At 44.1% G+C, this 20,444-nt stretch overlaps 1 protein-coding gene across 1 annotated transcript; it reads left to right on the forward strand.

The window, feature by feature from the left end:
• Window positions 1-619: 619 nt before the first annotated feature.
• LOC117457338 (protein FAM222B-like) lies at window positions 620-20,442 on the forward strand. Its single transcript, XM_071205289.1, has 3 exons — window positions 620-779; window positions 12,040-12,166; window positions 12,849-20,442. Exons 2-3 carry the CDS (start codon window positions 12,085-12,087, stop codon window positions 15,653-15,655), a joined length of 2,889 nt encoding a protein of 962 aa, XP_071061390.1. The 5' UTR covers window positions 620-779; window positions 12,040-12,084; the 3' UTR covers window positions 15,656-20,442.
• The last annotated feature ends 2 nt before the right edge of the window (window positions 20,443-20,444 follow it).

Consider the following 20,444-nt stretch of genomic DNA (forward strand, 5'->3'; position numbering starts at 1 on the left):
ATTGGGTGATGAGAGACATGAATATACATTTATAAATATAGTTATAAGTGGTTTCGTAGACACAACAGATCTTAGTTAATACTCATTTCCATGCTTTATTACAGTTTGTTTGATTTGATCTGTTTTGTAATGGTTTATAGCAATGATTCAGTCTATTATATAATGTATCATATATTATGGAAAGCCATCCTATTGTTCATTTCAATGTATTATTTGTGGGGTTAAAATACCCTATGTAAATAGGTTTCCTTCATTTTTATAAAAACTGCTTTTGTGTTTAGGGACCTCCCTTATATCGTTTCCTTCTTTTTCTGAAATCAAACTAAATCAAGGAATTGACTAAATATACTTTAATATTATGCATTACCAAAATGGGTTATGCTACTTAAATATTTAGTATTGTGCTGCTGCTCTGAACACTTCTTGCATCATTGCCTATTGCCATTGGTGGTGGGAAGTACTTTAGGACATTCACTCTAAGACTGTACTTGTATTAGTAAACATAAAGTTACAGCAGTATGTAAAGTCATTATATTATATCTTCAACTTTATCAGCGATGGCATTATTGGACAGGAGTTTACCACTGATGCCTAAATGCAGATCCGGGGGTCCTCAGGCTCCCTCTGCGCATTCGCAACAATTGTTGCTGCGGTAGCCAGACAGCAGCAGCAGCAGCACGGAGAGCCAACGCTGGGGATGGTCTCTTCGTTTTTTTTTACACAACATCAACGTTGCATCTCCACAAAATGAAGTTTCCTTACTCATAGATTCACGAGGAGTAAGTATCCCGTTCTTTAATTCGGCTCGCCTCGGGGTTTTCCGTCAATGAGAAGCTAAAGTTTGCTCAGCAGCTGGCCTGCTCACAACAAGCACAAAGAAGCTCCTTATTTACTGACTCGAGGTAACCTTAACCTGTTCCACGACGTTATTCTCATCTTTTGAGGAGACCGTATGCTTTCAGTTCGGCCAGTTTGCTTGCTGAAATATTCCATGTACATTTATTAGGTCGGCACTAATGTTAGCTAACGTTTTAAATGACAACAGATTGAGGCTGGATGGCTAGACAGATGGCTAACGTTACCTAGCTACAGACCGGCTGTCTGAAAGTTAACCTGCCTCATTTAACTCTGTTCTAACTCTGATCCATAACGATCGATACGCCGGTCAATGTAGGCGTTAGCCCCGGACGATGCCATAGATCCACCCGCTGACCCGAGGCGGTGGGAAAGGTCTCATGTAGTCTTTAATGCAGATTCTCCCTTCCTCCTGAGGCTCACACAGTTTAAAGGAGTGACGGAATGTAGCTGAGGACATTTAGAAAATACTGTAGGACTTCTAGATACATGGACCAAAGTATTTCCATTTCATCATACTATATACTCCTACTCAACAAAGTATTTTATACAACAGCCTAACCTATTTAGCAAATTAACATAAGTACAAAACACAGACATTATCATTTATTTTAATGAGTTTCACCCTTAACCAGCTGCAACATTCAAGTTATGAAAACAATCATCAAATAATTATAATCCAGTAACGTGTAGTCTAAATCCAATCTGCGTAATACATCATTTTAGCTTTGGAAATATTGTACATCTGTTTTTACTTCTGATACTTTTACTACAGTAAAACAATTTTAATCATTACTTTTACTTTCAACTAAGTATTTGTACCCTGCATTATTGCTCATTTGACTTATCTCCAAGATCTGAGAGGCGTGTGGCGCAGTGGGTTGAGCGTTGGTGTTGGGGTCAGAGGAGCACAGGTTCAAACCCCGCTGCAGTCAGCATGTCGTTGTGTCCCTGAGGCGCTTCACCCCAAAGTGCTCCAGTGGGGAGGGTCCTCAGTGTTGAGTGTGAGAGTCTCTTTGGATACAAGCGTCTAACAAGTGACATGTAGTGATGATCTGATGGTGAGAAGGTAAACACTGGCCTTTAGCCAGATGCTTTTGCATTTAGATCACACACACACACACACACACACACACACACACACACACACACACCACACACACACACACACACACACACACACACACACACACACACACACACACACACACACACACACACACACACACACACACACACATATACATATATATATATATATATATATATATCCCAAGATACATTTATTCTAATAACCTTTAGAGATCATTGAGGTTGTACCACTATGACACATCACTCAAGTCTCTGAACAGTGGAAGTGAACTAATGGTGAATCATAAGCGATCTGTGATGAATCTGCAGAATGATGTGTAACCAATCAGAAGAAAGCTCTTCCTCTTCCCTGCCTTCTCTTTTTCAAGTGGCAGGAAGGGGAAATCACGTCTGCTGTAAGACTGCAACTAATAATTCTTTAAGTTTTCAACAATGCGATGGCTACTTTCTTGATTGACGGACTGCTCTGCTGTTGTATATCCATCACTAAGGTCAGAATCAGTTCCGTTACAGCAAACGATTGATGACTGGCACTGGGTATTAGCTAAGAGATGAACTGCTGTGTGTCCCATTGCTAACACGGCCTCTTTGTGTGTCATAGATCTGATGCTCACATGTCTCAGCTGGTGACTTCAGCAACACGCCACTAGAGCTTAAACAATTCATCAGTTACATTATAGAAAAGATCATCAATCTATCATACATTTTAAACACAAATACCATTGTATTACATTCCATTGTTCCAGCTTCTTTAATGTTATGGTGTTATGTAGTAATAGATATTACTTTGTTTTTGGCTCTGTTGGTCCTACAAAACAAACAGTATGAAGACGTCGTTTTTGGTGCTTAGTTAAAATGTGAATCATTCCGTTGCAATATTTTGCCCTGTTAGCCTACTTAAACTCACACAAATGGATTACTCCTTCATTATATTGCTGAGTCATCATTAGGGTTGCAAAATTGGAAATGGAAACTTTCCATGGGAATAAACTGGGAATTTTCCAAATTGAAGGTTGGCTCTTCATAGGGAACTTAAATATAGTTGGGGAAAGTATATTTTAGCTTAATCTTGACTAAAACAAACAGATGCCATTCAAGTACAATTGAATATCCATGCCATAGCTTACTGTGCATTCCTCCATCACATGCACAGATGATTTCGAGAAGACTGGATCACACTTTAGAGCCCAAAGCACAAGACAGATAAAGCCACATCTTTTCATTTAACATTTTGAATGGGACTTTGTGGGGATTTTTGGATGGGGGGGTGCATTTTTGTTCATTTTTTAATGAGTGGGGTTTAACTCAACATCCCTGTTTTCGTTCTTCAATGAAACAAATAATTGTTCAATAAAATAATTAAAACTTGTTCTGTTCTATTTAAAAAAAAAAAAAAAAAAGTTTTTTTAAATCTGTTGAAATGTCATGTTTTTTGTTTGCATCGAATATTTCCAAAATTCCCCAGTTTAACTTCCCATGGAAACTTTCCGCCCCTTTACAACCCTAGTCATCATTGATGAGCAGATCATGCTTGTATCCGTCCACAGTTCAGTACCACTGTTGAATACCTGAAATGTACTTGGGGATGGACTAATCTTTTTTTTTCCCACATACTCTCGGGGTGACTACGAACTCAGATTTAAAGTGTCGCAACAAATGCAGAATGTGGGCGTGGCCTATACATTTTTTTTAAATTGCGATAGCATAAAATGAGCTTCGGACGCAAAACTTGGGACACGTCAGAGCCCACGACCTTTTCGAGAATGTAAAAAAACAACTTAATTTTTCAAAAAAACTGCTCACTAGCGCCCCCTATTGTGTGGTAGTCACATATAGTTTCTCAGAACTTCACGAATTGCAGACATATTTGTAAATACATTCCATTAGTCCCGCCCCTCAAGAAGTCGGCCATTTTTGAAAAATCTGCTTTTTTTTCATGCATTTTAAGCACATTCTTGCGAACTCCTAGGGGAATGATCGGAAAAATTCCAATCCAGGACTAGTTCAGCCCCTATCCAATATGATGCTAAATTGAGAAGAACATTTTTGATAGCTCAATCGTGGAGGTCGTAAGCTAACAGCGAATACACCATTTTTGACGATTTACATGTCGCAAATTACTCCAAACTACTCGGATATAGTTATTCCGATATTCATGAAACGCTGTATACATATTGCTATTATGATTGCACACATATTTCACATTGCCTTCCATTAGCCCCGCCCCCCCCAAAAATTGCGTTTTTCAGCCATTTTAAGCACATTTCTGCGGACTCCTCCTAGGGCAGTGTTTCTCAAACTTTTTCATACCAACGACCACTTAACCGATACAAAAACACTCGCGGACCACCTAACTCCACAATATCAAAAAACACATTGTTTTTCTAGAACAGATTACAAATCGCCTGAAAATGGTACAAAAAAAGTGGCAACATGTGTGACGAAGGTGTTTCACTGGGCTATTTCATGCAATCAAAAGTGAAACTTAAGCTCGCTCCATTGCGGAGATATTCCCGTGAGAGTGCGGAAAACTTAAATCAATTTATTTATTTCAAATGTGAAATGTTACCAATATACTCACGGACCACTAGGGGGCGCTCACGGACCACCAGTGACCACCACACTTTGAGAAGCAGCTGTCTAGGGGATGATCGGAAAAATTCCAATCCAGGACAAGTTCAGCCCATTTAAAATGTGATGCTAAATTGCGAAGGAATAATTGATCGTCTCAATCGATGAGCTCGTAGGAGCGAACGGAGCAATGTTCCATTTTTGACGATTACCATGTCACTAAATTACTACAAACACGAACTGCGCATATATTTTTGTACGATATTCACGAACGCTGTAAGACACATTGCTATTATAATTGCACACATATTTCAAATGCTTTCATTAGCCCCGCCCCCCAGGAAGTCGGCCATTTGGAAAATGTGCGTTTTTCATGCATTTTAAGCACATTCTTGCAAACTCCTCCTAGGGAATAATCGGAAAAATTCTAATCCAGGACACGTTCAGCCCCTATCCAATATGATTGCTAAATTGAGAAGAACATTTTTGATAGCTTACAACCTCCACGATTGAGCTAACAGCGAATACACAATTTTTGACGATTTACATGTCGCAAATTACTCCAAACTACTCGGATATAGTTATTCCGATATTCATGAAACGCTGTATACATATTGCTATTATGATTGCACACATATTTCACATTGCTTTCCATTAGCCCCGCCCCTGAGAAAGTCAGCCATTTTGAAGAATCTGCGTTTTTAAGCACATTTCTGCGGACTCCTCCTCTGGGAACGATCGGAAAAATTCCAATCCAGGACAAGTTCAGCCCATTTACAATGTGATGCTAAATTGCGAAAGAATAATTGAGCGCTCAAACGATGAGCTCGTAAGCTAACAGCGAATACACCATTTTTTGACGATTTACATGTCGCAAATTACTCCAAACTACTCGGATATAGTTATTCCGATATTCATGAAACGCTGTATACATATTGCTATTATGATTGCACACATATTTCACATTGCTTTCCATTAGCCCCGCCCCTGAGAAAGTCAGCCATTTTGAAGAATCTGCGTTTTTAAGCACATTTCTGCGGACTCCTCCTCTGGGAACGATCGGAAAAAATTCCAATCCAGGACAAGTTCAGCCCATTTACAATGTGATGCTAAAATTGCGAAAGAATAATTGAGCGCTCAAACGATGAGCTCGTAAGCTAACAGCGAATACACCATTTTTGACGATTTACATGTCGCAAATTACTCCAAACTACTCGGATATAGTTATTCCGATATTCATGAAACGCTGTATACATATTGCTATTATGATTGCACACATATTTCACATTGCCTTCCATTAGCCCCGCCCCCCACAAAGTCGGCCATTTTGAAAAAAAATTGCGTTTTTCAGCCATTTTAAGCACATTTCTGCGGACTCCTCCTAGGGCAGTGTTTCTCAAACTTTTTCATACCAACGACCACTTAACCGATACAAAAACACTCGCGGACCACCTAACTCCACAATATCAAAAAACACATTGTTTTTCTAGAACAGATTACAAATCGCCTGAAAATGGTACAAAAAAGTGGCAACATGTGTGACGAAGGTGTTTCACTGGGCTATTTCATGCAATCAAAAGTGAAACTTAAGCTCGCTCCATTGCGGAGATATTCCCGTGAGAGTGCGGAAAACTTAAATCAATTTATTTATTTCAAATGTGAAATGTTACCAATATACTCACGGACCACTAGGGGGCGCTCACGGACCACCAGTGACCACCACACTTTGAGAAGCACTGTCCTAGGGGAATGATCGGAAAAATTCCAATCCAGGACAAGTTCAGCCCATTTAAAATGTGATGCTAAATTGCGAAGGAATAATTGATCGCTCAATCGATGAGCTCGTAAGCGAACGGAGAATGTTCCATTTTTGACGATTTACATGTCACAAATTACTACAAACTACTCGCATATATTTTTTACGATATTCACGAAACGCTGTATACACATTGCTATTATAATTGCACACATATTTCAAATTGCTTTTCATTAGCCCCGCCCCCCAGGAAGTCGGCCATTTGGAAAAATGTGCGTTTTTCATGCATTTAAGCACATTCTTGCAAACTCCTCCTAGGGGGAATAATCGGAAAAATTCTAATCCAGGACACGTTCAGCCCCTATCCAATATGATGCTAAATTGAGAAGAACATTTTTGATAGCTTACAACCTCCACGATTGAGCTAACAGCGAATACACAATTTTTGACGATTTACATGTCGCAAATTACTCCAAACTACTCGGATATAGTTATTCCGATATTCATGAAACGCTGTATACATATTGCTATTATGATTGCACACATATTTCACATTGCTTTCCATTAGCCCCGCCCCTGAGAAAGTCAGCCATTTTGAAGAATCTGCGTTTTTAAGCACATTTCTGCGGACTCCTCCTCTGGGAACGATCGGAAAAATTCCAATCCAGGACAAGTTCAGCCCATTTACAATGTGATGCTAAATTGCGAAAGAATAATTGAGCGCTCAAACGATGAGCTCGTAAGCTAACAGCGAATACACCATTTTTGACGATTTACATGTCGCAAATTACTCCAAACTACTCGGATATAGTTATTCCGATATTCATGAAACGCTGTATACATATTGCTATTATGATTGCACACATATTTCACATTGCCTTCCATTAGCCCCGCCCCCCACAAAGTCGGCCATTTTGAAAAAAATTGCGTTTTTCAGCCATTTTAAGCACATTTCTGCGGACTCCTCCTAGGGCAGTGTTTCTCAAACTTTTTCATACCAACGACCACTTAACCGATACAAAAACACTCGCGGACCACCTAACTCCACAATATCAAAAAACACATTGTTTTTCTAGAACAGATTACAAATCGCCTGAAAATGGTACAAAAAAGTGGCAACATGTGTGACGAAGGTGTTTCACTGGGCTATTTCATGCAATCAAAAGTGAAACTTAAGCTCGCTCCATTGCGGAGATATTCCCGTGAGAGTGCGGAAAACTTAAATCAATTTATTTATTTCAAATGTGAAATGTTACTAATATACTCACGGACCACTAGGGGGCGCTCACGGACCACCAGTGACCACCACACTTTGAGAAGCACTGTCCTAGGGGAATGATCGGAAAAATTCCAATCCAGGACAAGTTCAGCCCATTTAAAATGTGATGCTAAATTGCGAAGGAATAATTGATCGCTCAATCGATGAGCTCGTAAGCGAACGGAGAATGTTCCATTTTTGACGATTTACATGTCACAAATTACTACAAACTACTCGCATATATTTTTTACGATATTCACGAAACGCTGTATACACATTGCTATTATAATTGCACACATATTTCAAATTGCTTTTCATTAGCCCCGCCCCCCAGGAAGTCGGCCATTTGGAAAAATGTGCGTTTTTCATGCATTTTAAGCACATTCTTGCAAACTCCTCCTAGGGGAATAATCGGAAAAATTCTAATCCAGGACACGTTCAGCCCCTATCCAATATGATGCTAAATTGAGAAGAACATTTTTGATAGCTTACAACCTCCACGATTGAGCTAACAGCGAATACACAATTTTTGACGATTTACATGTCGCAAATTACTCCAAACTACTCGGATATAGTTATTCCGATATTCATGAAACGCTGTATACATATTGCTATTATGATTGCACACATATTTCACATTGCCTTCCATTAGCCCCGCCCCTGAGAAAGTCAGCCATTTTGAAGAATCTGCGTTTTTTAAGCACATTTCTGCGGACTCCTCCTCTGGGAACGATCGGAAAAATTCCAATCCAGGACAAGTTCAGCCCATTTACAATGTGATGCTAAATTGCGAAAGAATAATTGAGCGCTCAAACGATGAGCTCGTAAGCTAACAGCGAATACACAATTTTTGACGATTTACATGTCGCAAATTACTCCAAACTACTCGGATATAGTTATTCCGATATTCACGAAACGCTGTATACATATTGCTATTATGATTGCACACATATTTCAAATTACCTTCCATTAGCTCCGCCCCCCAGAAAGTCGGCCATTTTGAAAAAATTGTGTTTTTCATCCATTTTAAGTACATTTCTGCAAACTCCTCATAGGAGAATGATCAGAAAAATTCCAATCCAGGACAACTTCAGCGCATATCCAATGTCATGCTACATTGAGAAGGAATAGTCCTTCGCTCAAACGGGGAGCTCGTAGGCCAGTGACCACCAACTGGCGGCCCGCGGGCCACATCCGGCCCGCCAGACATTCTCATCCGGCCCGCACGACAGGGGTGACTGTGGCGTTAGCTGAGTGGTTACTGCGTTTTCTTTTTTACAACGTCGTGAGTAAGGTGCAGTACCGGAGTCCAACAGAGAGGCAGCAGCTGCGTGACAGTAGACTGCGTACTGCGAAACCTTCCCTGCCTTCAAGAAGAAGTGACACTTCGTTGTGAAGAGTCTGCTTTGTGCACTCAGCGCAGCAGTAGCCCCGCTGCGACGGAGTCCAACAGAGAGGCAGGAGCTGCGGGACAGTAGCCTAGAAGCAGGGTTGGGTTGTAACCTAGACTGGTTGTAACGGAATACATGTAACGGCGTTACGCAGAATATAAAAATCAAGTAGGCTAACTGTATTCAGCTGGCGTTACATTTCAAAAACGAGTAATCTGATTACAGTTACTTTCATAAACCTGAAGTGAATACATTTTGGAATACTTATTGGAGTTATTGGTGGAAAAGTTTCCTCACAAAATGTAATATTCATTACCGGCAGAACTGTGTGCACACTGCACGGCGCTGCAGCATGTCTGTGAGCGAGAGAGAGAGATGCAGCGTGTCTGTGAGGCCCCGCCCCCGCACGCAGATGAGAGAGAGAGAGAGAGATCTCTTTTAAAATATATTGAAAGTTAGAAACGGAGATGGTTGGATAAAATGTGCAAGATAACGTTTATGTAGCATTTCTTTATTGTTGAAATGATGACATTTCATAACGATAAAATCAAAGTGAATGGCCTGCTGCTGCTGAATGCATGGGGCAAGTGACTGGAACAAGTTTTAAAAGTTATTACATCGTTTCATATAATAAATTAAAGGTCTGCAGTACCTGAGCGTGCTCCACTAGCATTGTGGACTATATAAAAATCACTGGCCCGCGATTGTGTCTATTGGATATATTTTGGCCCTCCCCGACGGGCGCGAGGGCCCGCTCATCACTGCGCGCACAAGTGCGACCGCAGTTTTAATTTATTGATTAATCTGCAGATCGTTAATGACTTGATTAATAGTTTAGTCTATAAATGGGAAAATACCCCAGTTTCTCCAAGTCTAAGGCAATGACTTGTATATCATTCCAAAACTCAAATATATTGAGTTTAATATGGAATAAAATAAGGAAAAGCAAGAAATCTCCATATGTGAGAGGCAGGGGCGGATCTAGACAAATATTCATGGGGTGGCAAGAAGGTGGCAGAAGTATATGCTGATTTAATCGCCGTCATACGATATGATACGATATTACTTTATTGTCAGATCAAGTCTGAAATTTGACTTGCGTCACAGCAGCTCCATGTCCAACATCAACAGACAAATATGCATACACAAATACATGAAACACAAACATTTACCATAACAGCACAATCAGTGAGAGAAAAACATGCTCAAAGAGCCTTCAGCGTGCATTTGGTCTGGGATTTAGCTCTGTATTTACTGTGAGGACTGACTGATGCACAAAGGAGTGCTTCAGTCTGACTTTATTGAATCGTGGGACCCTGTATCAACAATGTTAACTTGGAAAGCCACAATATTTATTTTAACTGAATAACATTAGGTGACATTATTGTGGCACATCAGTAAAGCCTTAAATATAAAATATATAAGGTGGCAGACATCATTTAATGAATTTTAACTGAACAATAACTGAATGAGTTTGTTTCACTCTTAGACCAGCAGGGGTACCAAATCTATGTAGACTGCTGCAATAAGTACATTAATTAACTGTCTCATCGATGTTTGTCTGTATGAATATGATAATATTAACAATCATATTATTCCTATCAGCTGTCAATCACTGTTATGATTCACATATTCAGTGTTATTATTAAATAAACTATATTTTTGGAGGAGTTAATGATGAACGTTCCTCAAGATGCTTGCTCACCCTCCTTCAAATTCGAAAGACAAGTAATTATATCATAAATCAAAAGAATCAAAAGAACAGTTCAGCGCCCCACAACTTCATTACAAACGGTTACAACCTGGACTTTACATCAGAAAGAACAAACATTAAAGAAGTGACTAACTGCATCAGTTAGGGTTAAAAAACGTGTATTCAGCTAAAACATATACATTACATCGCTGCAGCTATTATCCAGTGGAAAGTCCTTACCTACTGGCCTAGTTAAATCAAAGTGGTTACTTTTTTTTGGCTGGGCAGTGAAGTTTTATACACCATCTTATTTGACTTTCTCAGGACTTGAAACAGTTTTTGGGGGCAGACCCCCAGGAGATTTTTTGAAATACTAACATAAAATACACATTCTGGTACTCTCTTGAGAAGAAAAATAAATAAATCTATTACTACACAACATATTTTAAAAAATGAATGCCATTTTAGTTTTTTGTTACTTTGTTCTGAAAGCTGAACCTGCTGCTCCTCACAGAGAGAAGAGGGAAGAGGCTGTGTGAATTACTTTACATTGTGGATAGCCCCCATTTTTCCGCGTGTCAAAATGAAAGACAGCCCACACACCTATCAATCATCAAACCATGGGGTCTTATTTCATTACGAGTTGATTTCTATCAACACGTGTATCGACGTATAGAGATGTACTACAGCAAAAGTATTCTCCGTCGGGACTTCCTGCAACAACACCATGCCGTTATCTTGATTCTGATTGGCCAGAAGACATTATCAAAGATGTTCTATTGAGAAGACGATCACTAAGTGACAAAAAAATTCAAAACCGTTTCTGGTCTTCGGTATTTCCAGACACGTTGCTACTGAAATCAATCTTACTGTCTGTGCAATTTACTCCGAGTTGGCAGACTTTATTTTGCTTACTTTAACATCATTTTTCATGGTGGGTCTAAGCCATTTCCACGCTCGCGCCAGGGCCGGGGGAGGGGTTACAAGGCTCGCGTCTTGTGCTGCATTCACTTGCACTCGGACATCAGAGATTTTCTCTCATAAATGTCCGATGTGCCACAACTTTTCTTTCAAAACAAAGCTGCCAAATGGGGTGGGCCTTTTTCTGAGGTGGCAGCTGCCACCCTGTGCCACCCCGTAGAACCGCCACTGGTGAGAGGTAAGGCTGATCATGTCTGTTTTTTTAAAGTAATCACTCATAAAAGCAATTATTTTTAAGTAATACACAAAGCTGGTTGTCTGCCATCATGCTACTCCAATGTGCTGTTGTGTTCAATGGAAGAACATGGTGTCAGTTATTGCAAGCTGCCTTGCAAAAGGTCAAACTGTATGGAACTGGATGTGAAAATAGGCGATAGCAATGGCGTATCACACCAGCGTCAGTGTCTGTCAGCGGCTCACTCTCCCCTCTGTTCCTCCCCAGCATGGTGAGAGAAGGTGTCCCACGCTGCAGTAGTGGAAGAGTGACATGCTGGCCTGTCTGCCAGCATCAGGTGACCCTACCCTCAGAATTCTCTCCCGCACGCAGATGAACACTGGACTTCAGAAATGTAAGTGAGATGTTTCAATTTAAACGTTTGCAATATCATTCAATCATGGTCTTAAAGTAACATGACTTGAAAGTGTGATTACAATTACTGTTATTAATCCCCATGGGGAAATTCAGTTTTTCACGGTGTTATGTTATCAATAATCACAATTGCCTAAAATTCATAACAAACATACACTTGCTCAAGGGCACCTTGGCAGTGCCCAGGAGTTGGTCTGGCACCTCTTCAGCTACCAGTCCACACGTATTTGGTCTGATTGGGACTTGTCCTGGCGACTCTTCGGTTCCCAAGCCAAGACTGAGCTACTGCCATCATTACAGTCATCATGAGAGATACCTAAAACCTTTAAGAGGGTATAATGTTTTTTATACAGTGTTAATAATAGAAATCTCAGTGTAAACAGTATACAATGTGATGAACAAACTGGTTTGTAGCTGGACAGTGTACAAGATCCAGTCTGCAAAAATAGGAGTTGGAAAACTTCAGTTGAATAAAGTTATTTTTATTTGATGCTAAAATAAGTTAGGCCGTTAATGATGATGCACGTTCCAATACATGTTCTAGTTAAGATGTAGTTAATGACTACATCGCAAACATAGAGTACAAATTGTCACATACTATTTTCAAGCTGCCAACATGTTATGTATGTCTGTATGGCTGACCTTTGACTGACGCATTGCAGGGGAAACTACACAGAAGATGAGATCTGCCAGCTATCCAACCCCAGCAGAGTTGGATGCCTATGCTAAGAAAGTTGCCAACAACCCACTATCCATCCAGATCTTCCCCAACAGTGTCAAAGTACCTCAAAGGAAGCACATTCGCCGTACAGTCAACGGGCTCGACACGTCGTCCAGCCAGCGCCACAGTCCTTACCCCTCTCAGGTCAGCTCCAGTCGGGGTCTGCTGGCTGTCCTGCGTGCGCCCGCCAAAGGCGTCATCAAAGAGTCGGACGGCAGCCGCGCCCGACAGCTTCACAAAGTCATGGATCCTCACAGCGGGCCGTACGCCACTCAAAGCACTTTAAATCTTCCTCAGCCTGCTCCTCACCTACAGGGCCAGTCTCAGCCTGCTCCTCACCTACAGGGCCAGTCTCAGCCTGCTCCTCACCTACAGGGCCAGTCTCAGCCTGCTCCTCACCAACAGGGCCAGTCTCAGCCTGCTCCTCACCTACAGGGCCAGTCTCAGCCTGCTCCTCACCTACAGGGCCAGTCTCAGCCTGCTCCTCACCTACAGGGCCAGTCTCAGCCTGCTCCTCACCAACAGGGCCAGTCTCAGCCTGCTCCTCACCTACAGGGCCAGTCTCAGCCTGCAGCCCAGAAGCAGGGCATGGTTCACCCGCAGGCGCTTCAGCAAACCATGGCTCATCCAATGACTTTACAGCAGCCTCAAACGATGCCTAACCCACAGGCTTTACAGCAGAGGAGCATGGCTCATTCACAAGCTATGCAGCGTCAGCAGAGTTTGTCCCAGGTCCAGCCTTCACAGCAAAGGTTGGCTCATCCCCCAGGCCTCCAGAGGCAACAGAGTGCGCCTCACACCCAGGCCCAGCAGCAGCGTGCGCCTCACACCCAGGCCCAGCAGCAGCTGCAGCAGCAGCAGCAGAGTGCGCCTCACACCCAGGCCCAGCAGCAGCAGCAGAGTGCGCCTCACGCCCAGCAGCAGCTGCAGCAGCAGAGTGCGCCTCACACCCAGGCCCAGCAGCAGCTGCAGCAGCAGAGTGCGCCTCACACCCAGGCCCAGCAGCAGCTGCAGCAGCAGAGTGCGCCTCACACCCAGGCCCAGCAGCAGCTGCAGCAGCAGCAGAGTGTGCCTCACACCCAGGCCCAGCAGCAGCTGCAGCAGCAGCAGAGTGTGCCTCACACCCAGGCCCAGCAGCAGCTGCAGCAGCAGAGTGCGCCTCACACCCAGGCCCAGCAGCAGCTGCAGCAGCAGAGTGCGCCTCACACCCAGGCCCAGCAGCAGCAGCAGAGTGCGCCTCACACCCAGGCCCAGCAGCAGCAGCAGAGTGTGCCTCACACCCAGGCCCTGCAGCAGCAGCAGAGTGCGCCTCACACCCAGGCCCAGCAGCAGCAGCAGAGTGCGCCTCACACCCAGGCCCAGCAGCAGCAGCAGAGTGCGCCTCACACCCAGGCCCAGCAGCAGCAGCAGCAGCAGCAGCAGCAGCAGCAGCAGCAGCAGCAGAAGAACCAGTCTGCTCCACCTGCCGCTCAGCAGCAGCATCTTTCTCATCTGCAGACACTGAAGCATCCCACGGCTCCTCCGCAAGCTTTACTTTCACAACACTCACTGACTCAGGACCTGCGCCACATGTCTGATGGGGCTCACCTTCCCAGCCTGCAGCACACCCAGGGGCTGGTTGGCCCACAGCCCCTTCCCCAGGCACAGGGTACAGGAACTCCTACCATGCCTAATAGCCTCCAGCAGCCCCCACCAGGGGCATACGGGCCCCGGAAGCTCCCTGACGCAGACGCCCCACCAAATGTAACTGTATCTACCTCCACCATCCCACTGTCGATGGCATCCAGCCTGCATCAGAACCGACCCAGTGACCTGAGCAGCATTGTGCAACAAATCAACCAGTTGTGCCAGGCACGGGCGGGTATGGGCGCCACCTCAGTCTGTGAGGGCCAGATCGCAAACCCTAGCCCCATCAGCCGCAACCTGCTGATCAACGCCAGCTCCAGGGTGTCCTGTCACCACCTGGGGCTGGGCTCTGGGCCTAGCTGCCACATGATGGGACCCCTGGACAAAGCTACAGCTCACACTCCCAATGCTGCGCTGCATTCACAGCCCAATACATCTGCCTTTCATGCAGACCCAGAGAAGCTGCAGCTGCAGCAGCAGCACCATCATCTCCAGCAGCAGAAACAGCAGCAGCAGCAGCAGTTACAGCAGCACCAACACCTACAACAGCAGCTGCAGTTGCAGCAGCAGCAGCGCTCCTGGGCGCAGCATCAGATGGCTCACATGCAGCAGCCCCCTGAGGGGGCCCATCCCTGCAAGAACCCAAGGATGGAGCCTCCCACTGAGTGTGCTTTCTCCTCTCGAAACCCAAATTATTCCCACAAGCTCCCCAACACTGCACAGTCCTTTCCTTTAAAACACCCTGCAGAAAAACTCCCACCCTCCTCCCCCGTTAACTGCCCTGTGGGGTCTATGCCTTACATTAATGGCCACTACATGCAGCAGTGGGGTCACAATGGATCAGGCCCTCAGGACCTCCCAGTGTCTTTCCAGGGAGGGCAGGCTGCTGCCTCCACAGACCGCATCCCAGGGGCCAAGTACAGGCCAGGGAAGGAGGGGCCCCCTGCTCAGTCCAAGTTGATGCAGAATGTGGATTTCGTAGGAGGAGAGTTCCAGATGCCCAGCTTTCAGGAGCAGAACATGGAGCATGTGCTGGAGAAGATGCACAGGTCAGCCATGAGCCAGGTTCAGGAGCCCAACAATGGTGGGGGTGTTCACGCTCACCACCCAGGCTATCGCTAGTGCGTGCTCCGACCCCCCCTCGGTGTGTTTGGGTTTTTCAGCTTCTGTGGTTTTCTTCTTTACGATCTTGCAAGTGATCAATTAAATGTGAAGCTTCAGAGCTTGATCAGACTCACCAGGTTGTGATCTCTCACAACACCCTCAGGTCTTAAGCCATGTCCTACCTTTGTTGCAGATGATGGGTTTTTGAGATTGTCGCCCACTGTTGAGTAGATTTCCTCTTTCCCTCAGTGCCATGGACGTGCTGCTCTTTGTTCCTGTATATATGGTGCTTTTAAAATATTGATTTGCAGCTGAGAATATGCTTGCCATGATTGTCACAGTGCTTTAGGTTGACTTTTCTTTTAAGCATTTGTGGCCTTAAAACTGCCCGAAGGCAAGATTTAGGATATCCTTGTGTAATGTTTTTATTTGCAATTATTTATCCTCGTAACTGGTTTGTGATCCATTTGAAACAACAAGGTTACATGTATATGCAATGAATGAGACTGTTGATAGGTGTACACCTGCTTCTATCAGGAATACAACAAGGCTTCTAAACGGCACTGATTGGTTCAGGTCGTGTTGTTCCATCACTGATCAGTGTGCGGAAATGACTAACTATCACTGTTAAAGAGAATCAAAAATATAGAGTTTTTCTCCTTACCTTAGTGGCATTTATCATGTAGAATGTTAAGGGAGGCTAGTCCACATGTAGCCGCACGCTCCCTATGCGCTGTCATGGACCAAGTTCCAACTAGTGCCACTAGCCACAAACACCAAAACAATCCAGATGAATTCATACTGAAGTGATGAGGGAAATATATTTTTGATTCTTTGGTGAACTTTACCCCATTTCAAACTGAATTAAATTTAAAATAAAACAGTCAGCACTACGAAAACGGTAACGTTCTCTAATGAGTTTCTCTTGCATTTGGAAAGTCTAAAGTGCCCTCTTGTGTGTAATCATGTGAGAACTGATTATGAAGTAGTTACTTTATTAGTTTGTTGTTTCTTTAGATGGTCCTACTTGAACTGTAGAAATTACTTTTAAATGTTATGCCTAACATTTGGCAAAAGGAGCAGAACCTCCATTTGCCCTATTTGTCTTTAGCTAATGTGAAACCCAACAGCATCCCATTTAATGTTAAAATGGTGTGTGTATGTTAGTGTGTGTGAACGTTAATTGATCACTTGCAAGCATGCAAGTACTTAAAAATCTGCAACACATTTCCTCACCACTTTGCTACTGCCTACACACGGCAGCGTGCGTTGCCGCTTGGCGGTGGGCGTGTCTTGAGCTTGGGGAGTCAACGCGACCAACAACCAATCACATGAATGTCCCGCCCCGGACATACAAAGCAAAGCATTCATGCTACATCCATGCTGGCTAAATATACTGTCTATGCTTGCTAGCTGTCCATTCAAACGAAGTACACTGGATATAAACTCCCCAAACAGGTGAAACCCTACCAGTTTCCCCCACTGTCTCTGCCACCTCCCCCCATGCCTGGCTCCTCCGGTTTGTATCCCTGTATGTAAAGAGGGACTGGTCATCGAGTACCGGGTGATTCCCGACCACCACGATCATTTTATCCTCCATTTGTTGACATATGGGAAATAACTGCGGTCTGGCTCTCCCAACATACACCCGGTTTGATTGGCTACTGCTTGTACTGTCATATTTGCATACGCAGGATTTGATTGGCTGACGCCTCCGTCGAGGCGGCAAAAGTAGAACTTTGCTCTACTTTTGCAGCGAGCACCTCGAGAGAAGCTACGCTTTGCTCCCACAATGTAGTTCGGCGAATCGTGACGTCACCCCATTCAAAGTGAATGGGCAGAAGCGGCAACGCCCGCCGCCGTGTGTAGGGGCTGTTACGGCCCGTCCACACAGCGGTGTGCGTTGACGCTTGCCGGCAGGCGTGTCTGACACTCGACCAACAACCAATCACATGAATCGCCCGCCCCTGACACACAAGCAGCGGTTTGATTGGCTAGAGCTTGTACTGGCATATGATTCGATTGGCTGACGCTTCTTCCGAGGCGTCAAAAGTTGAACATTGCTCAACTTTAGCAGCGAGCCACGCCAGCAACGCTCCGCGTCGCTTCCCATGATGCAGTTCGGCTAAAAGTGACGTCACCCCATTTAAAGTGAATGGGCAGAAGCGTTGGAAGCTTCAACGCACGCCGCTGTGTGGACGGGCCGTAACAAGTGAACTGATGTGGGGGGGACATTATCTGTGTGGCTTGTGGGGGGCTGTTCATCTACTAATCACTGGCCCCACCCCGTGTTGTATCTGCTACCTATAAAGGAACAAAAGTGTAACATTTAATGCAGGTTGTGTTGCTAGATGTGTCTAGCATGGACCCATGTCCTCCAGTCCCCGGCTGGTCTGATGTTGTCCGGGCTAACGTCGCTCTACTAGCCTCAAGCCTTCTGGAAAAGCCTTAAATGTCACAGTAGTTCTTCTCTTCTTTATACAAACCTTAACTGACTTCCTTTGCCAGGATCACAACTTAGTTATGGCTTTATTATGGAATCCTATTTCCGCCAGTAAAAGGAAAATCTAAAATTAGCCTTGACTTATGTCCAATATCTATCTTTTTGTTGTTTGGTTATTTTGAGAATGTTTCTTAGGAGATTTTTCCTTAATGAAATTGGCTTCCATATCTCAATGTAAGAATGAGTAAATATGAGTTTCTGAGCGTTGGTTCATTTGAGATCAGTGCTGTTGCCGGGTCATCGGGCAGTGTTCGTATGATTATGCTATGGCCTTGGTCTGAATGATTAATGTAATGATGCTACTCATGTGTTAGATCACCCATCCCACTGTCTGAAATGTTGCCTATCAAGGCGTTAAGATGATATAGCATTTAGCAGAGTTAATGATTTGTAGAACAGGGCTGTAGTAGTTACTTTAAAGTATTTGGACTGTGTTTTAGTTGTTAATAAATATCCTGATATAGTTTAATTTATTGTTTTGCACCACTGCATCCTGAAGCCATAGGTGTTTCCACATTAGGTGCCACATGTTGATGCAGACAGTGTGAACTGATGTGTCTGCGCTCTGTGGCAAATAAGGGGTTTGTATCCAGGCTCTAATGTTTCACACCGCAGAGTCTTCTGTGCTCTGCACCGTTGGCAGGAAACGGTACAGGTCCAAAGGGAGAAGAGATGGCGCCATGATCCGTGATCTCCAGAGCGGAGATGCAGACTGTAGCGTTTCTGGATTTTGGTCTACATACTTGATGGCAGTTTTTTTGTTTTTGTTTCCCGGCTTTCATTTTTGATGTGCCTGCCCCTTAAAGCTGCTATTGACTTTAATCTTAACACACACTAGTATGATTTGTGTGTGCGTGTGAATGAATAGTAATTGACGTATGGGCTGTATTAGTGACAATAAGTTCCTATTTATTGGACGGGTCAACTCAAATGCTGGTACTTTTTGCTAGGGTTTATTCTTTATTTTAAATGTATGACCAGAGTAGCTTTCATCAGTTACTTCTGTTGGGGTTTCCAACGGGATGGTTGTATATGGTATTACTACCTACAGTAGATGTTGGGGAAATACAGGAGTACCAGCTCAGAAGCAGAGCAGTGTTGCTAGAGGGGGGCAGCAACATGTATTTAAGCCCCTAAAGAAAGGACATTCTAAAAAAAGAATGCATTGGAATACTTTAAGAATAGTTCCTGCTGTACCTTGCCTTCAAACGCCCGTCAGACAGACAGGGAACTGAAGCCCTTACTCGATGCCGCCAGACTCCTGTGATGCACCATGCTTTACCCTGAACACAGGAGCTGCCGCTCAATCGGTTAGTTAGTTTGTTATATTGTTGTTTTACAGTTGAACCAAAGCCGCACAATAACACACAAACTAACTGATCGATGCAGCGGGATACCAGCATTAGGGGACTATGAAAAAGTACCTGACACGACCCCACCTGAAACATCCAAACTATCCTTGAAACTTTAAATCAACACTAAACATTAGACAGTGCTGCCTATTTATTTGTGACCCGCCTGGTCACAGCCCGACACCGGCAGGTTCTACGGTTTCATATGAAGTGCCTCCACTGGGCGGAGTAAGGAGAAGTGTGTGAATGGGTGAGTGTCTGTATGTTAAGCTTGGGTACTTATACACAGGCGTGCACAAAGTTCATCTCTGATGGGGGACCAAGCTACTTAGGGTAACTACTATACTGTGTGGTGGACTGAAGTGTGCCACGAGGCCCAGAGGCGGTCGGGACTGGACTGTTGCTGCTGACTCACTGACCAACGTGACGGAGCGTCCCTCTGGACCTCCGGCCTCCAGCTGCGTTGGGAACTTGTGTTCTGAGAGTAATAAGCAAAACCCTGGTGCCGGAGGAGAGCTGCAGCCCTCCTCCGGACGGTTAGAGAAACCCTTGTGAAGTAAAGATGTGAACGGAATAAGCATTTTTTAGAGTGAGTTGTTTCTGCCTGCGCCTTCCAGCCCACACTCAACATTCAGATGTTTCCCCTGAACCTTTGGATCCATTTCACAATGTAGTCCTCCAGCAGAGACGTGCTCACAGTGCATGTCAGTACTGGAGGAGTCAGCTCTGACTGATGGCAATATTTATCGGGCTGCGGGTATCAAACAACTCTCTAGATTAGTTTTACTCCCATTAGTCTGATCTCGAAGACGTGTCGCGTTGTGAACGGTGGTGGCGGGGGCTTACTTTCTCCACTTTGAAAATGTGATTTCCAGTTTTGCCTAACCTTCAGGAATAAAATGTCTTGCACAAACATTCCCCCTAACCAAAATAAAGTTTGCAAACACAAAGC

This window comes from Pseudochaenichthys georgianus, chromosome 13 (genome assembly GCF_902827115.2).
Source record: "Pseudochaenichthys georgianus chromosome 13, fPseGeo1.2, whole genome shotgun sequence".
NCBI lineage: Eukaryota > Metazoa > Chordata > Actinopteri > Perciformes > Channichthyidae > Pseudochaenichthys > Pseudochaenichthys georgianus.

What these genes read in the sequence shown, in the direction of transcription:
- LOC117457338 (XM_071205289.1), top strand. Translation starts at nt 12,085, where the DNA reads ATGCTGGCCTGTCTGCCAGCATCAGGTGACCCTACCCTCAGAATTCTC. An exon ending in GAACACTGGACTTCAGAAAT is followed by an intron (nt 12,167 to 12,848) that starts GTAAGTGAGATG and finishes GACGCATTGCAG; the next exon opens with GGGAAACTACACAGAAGATG.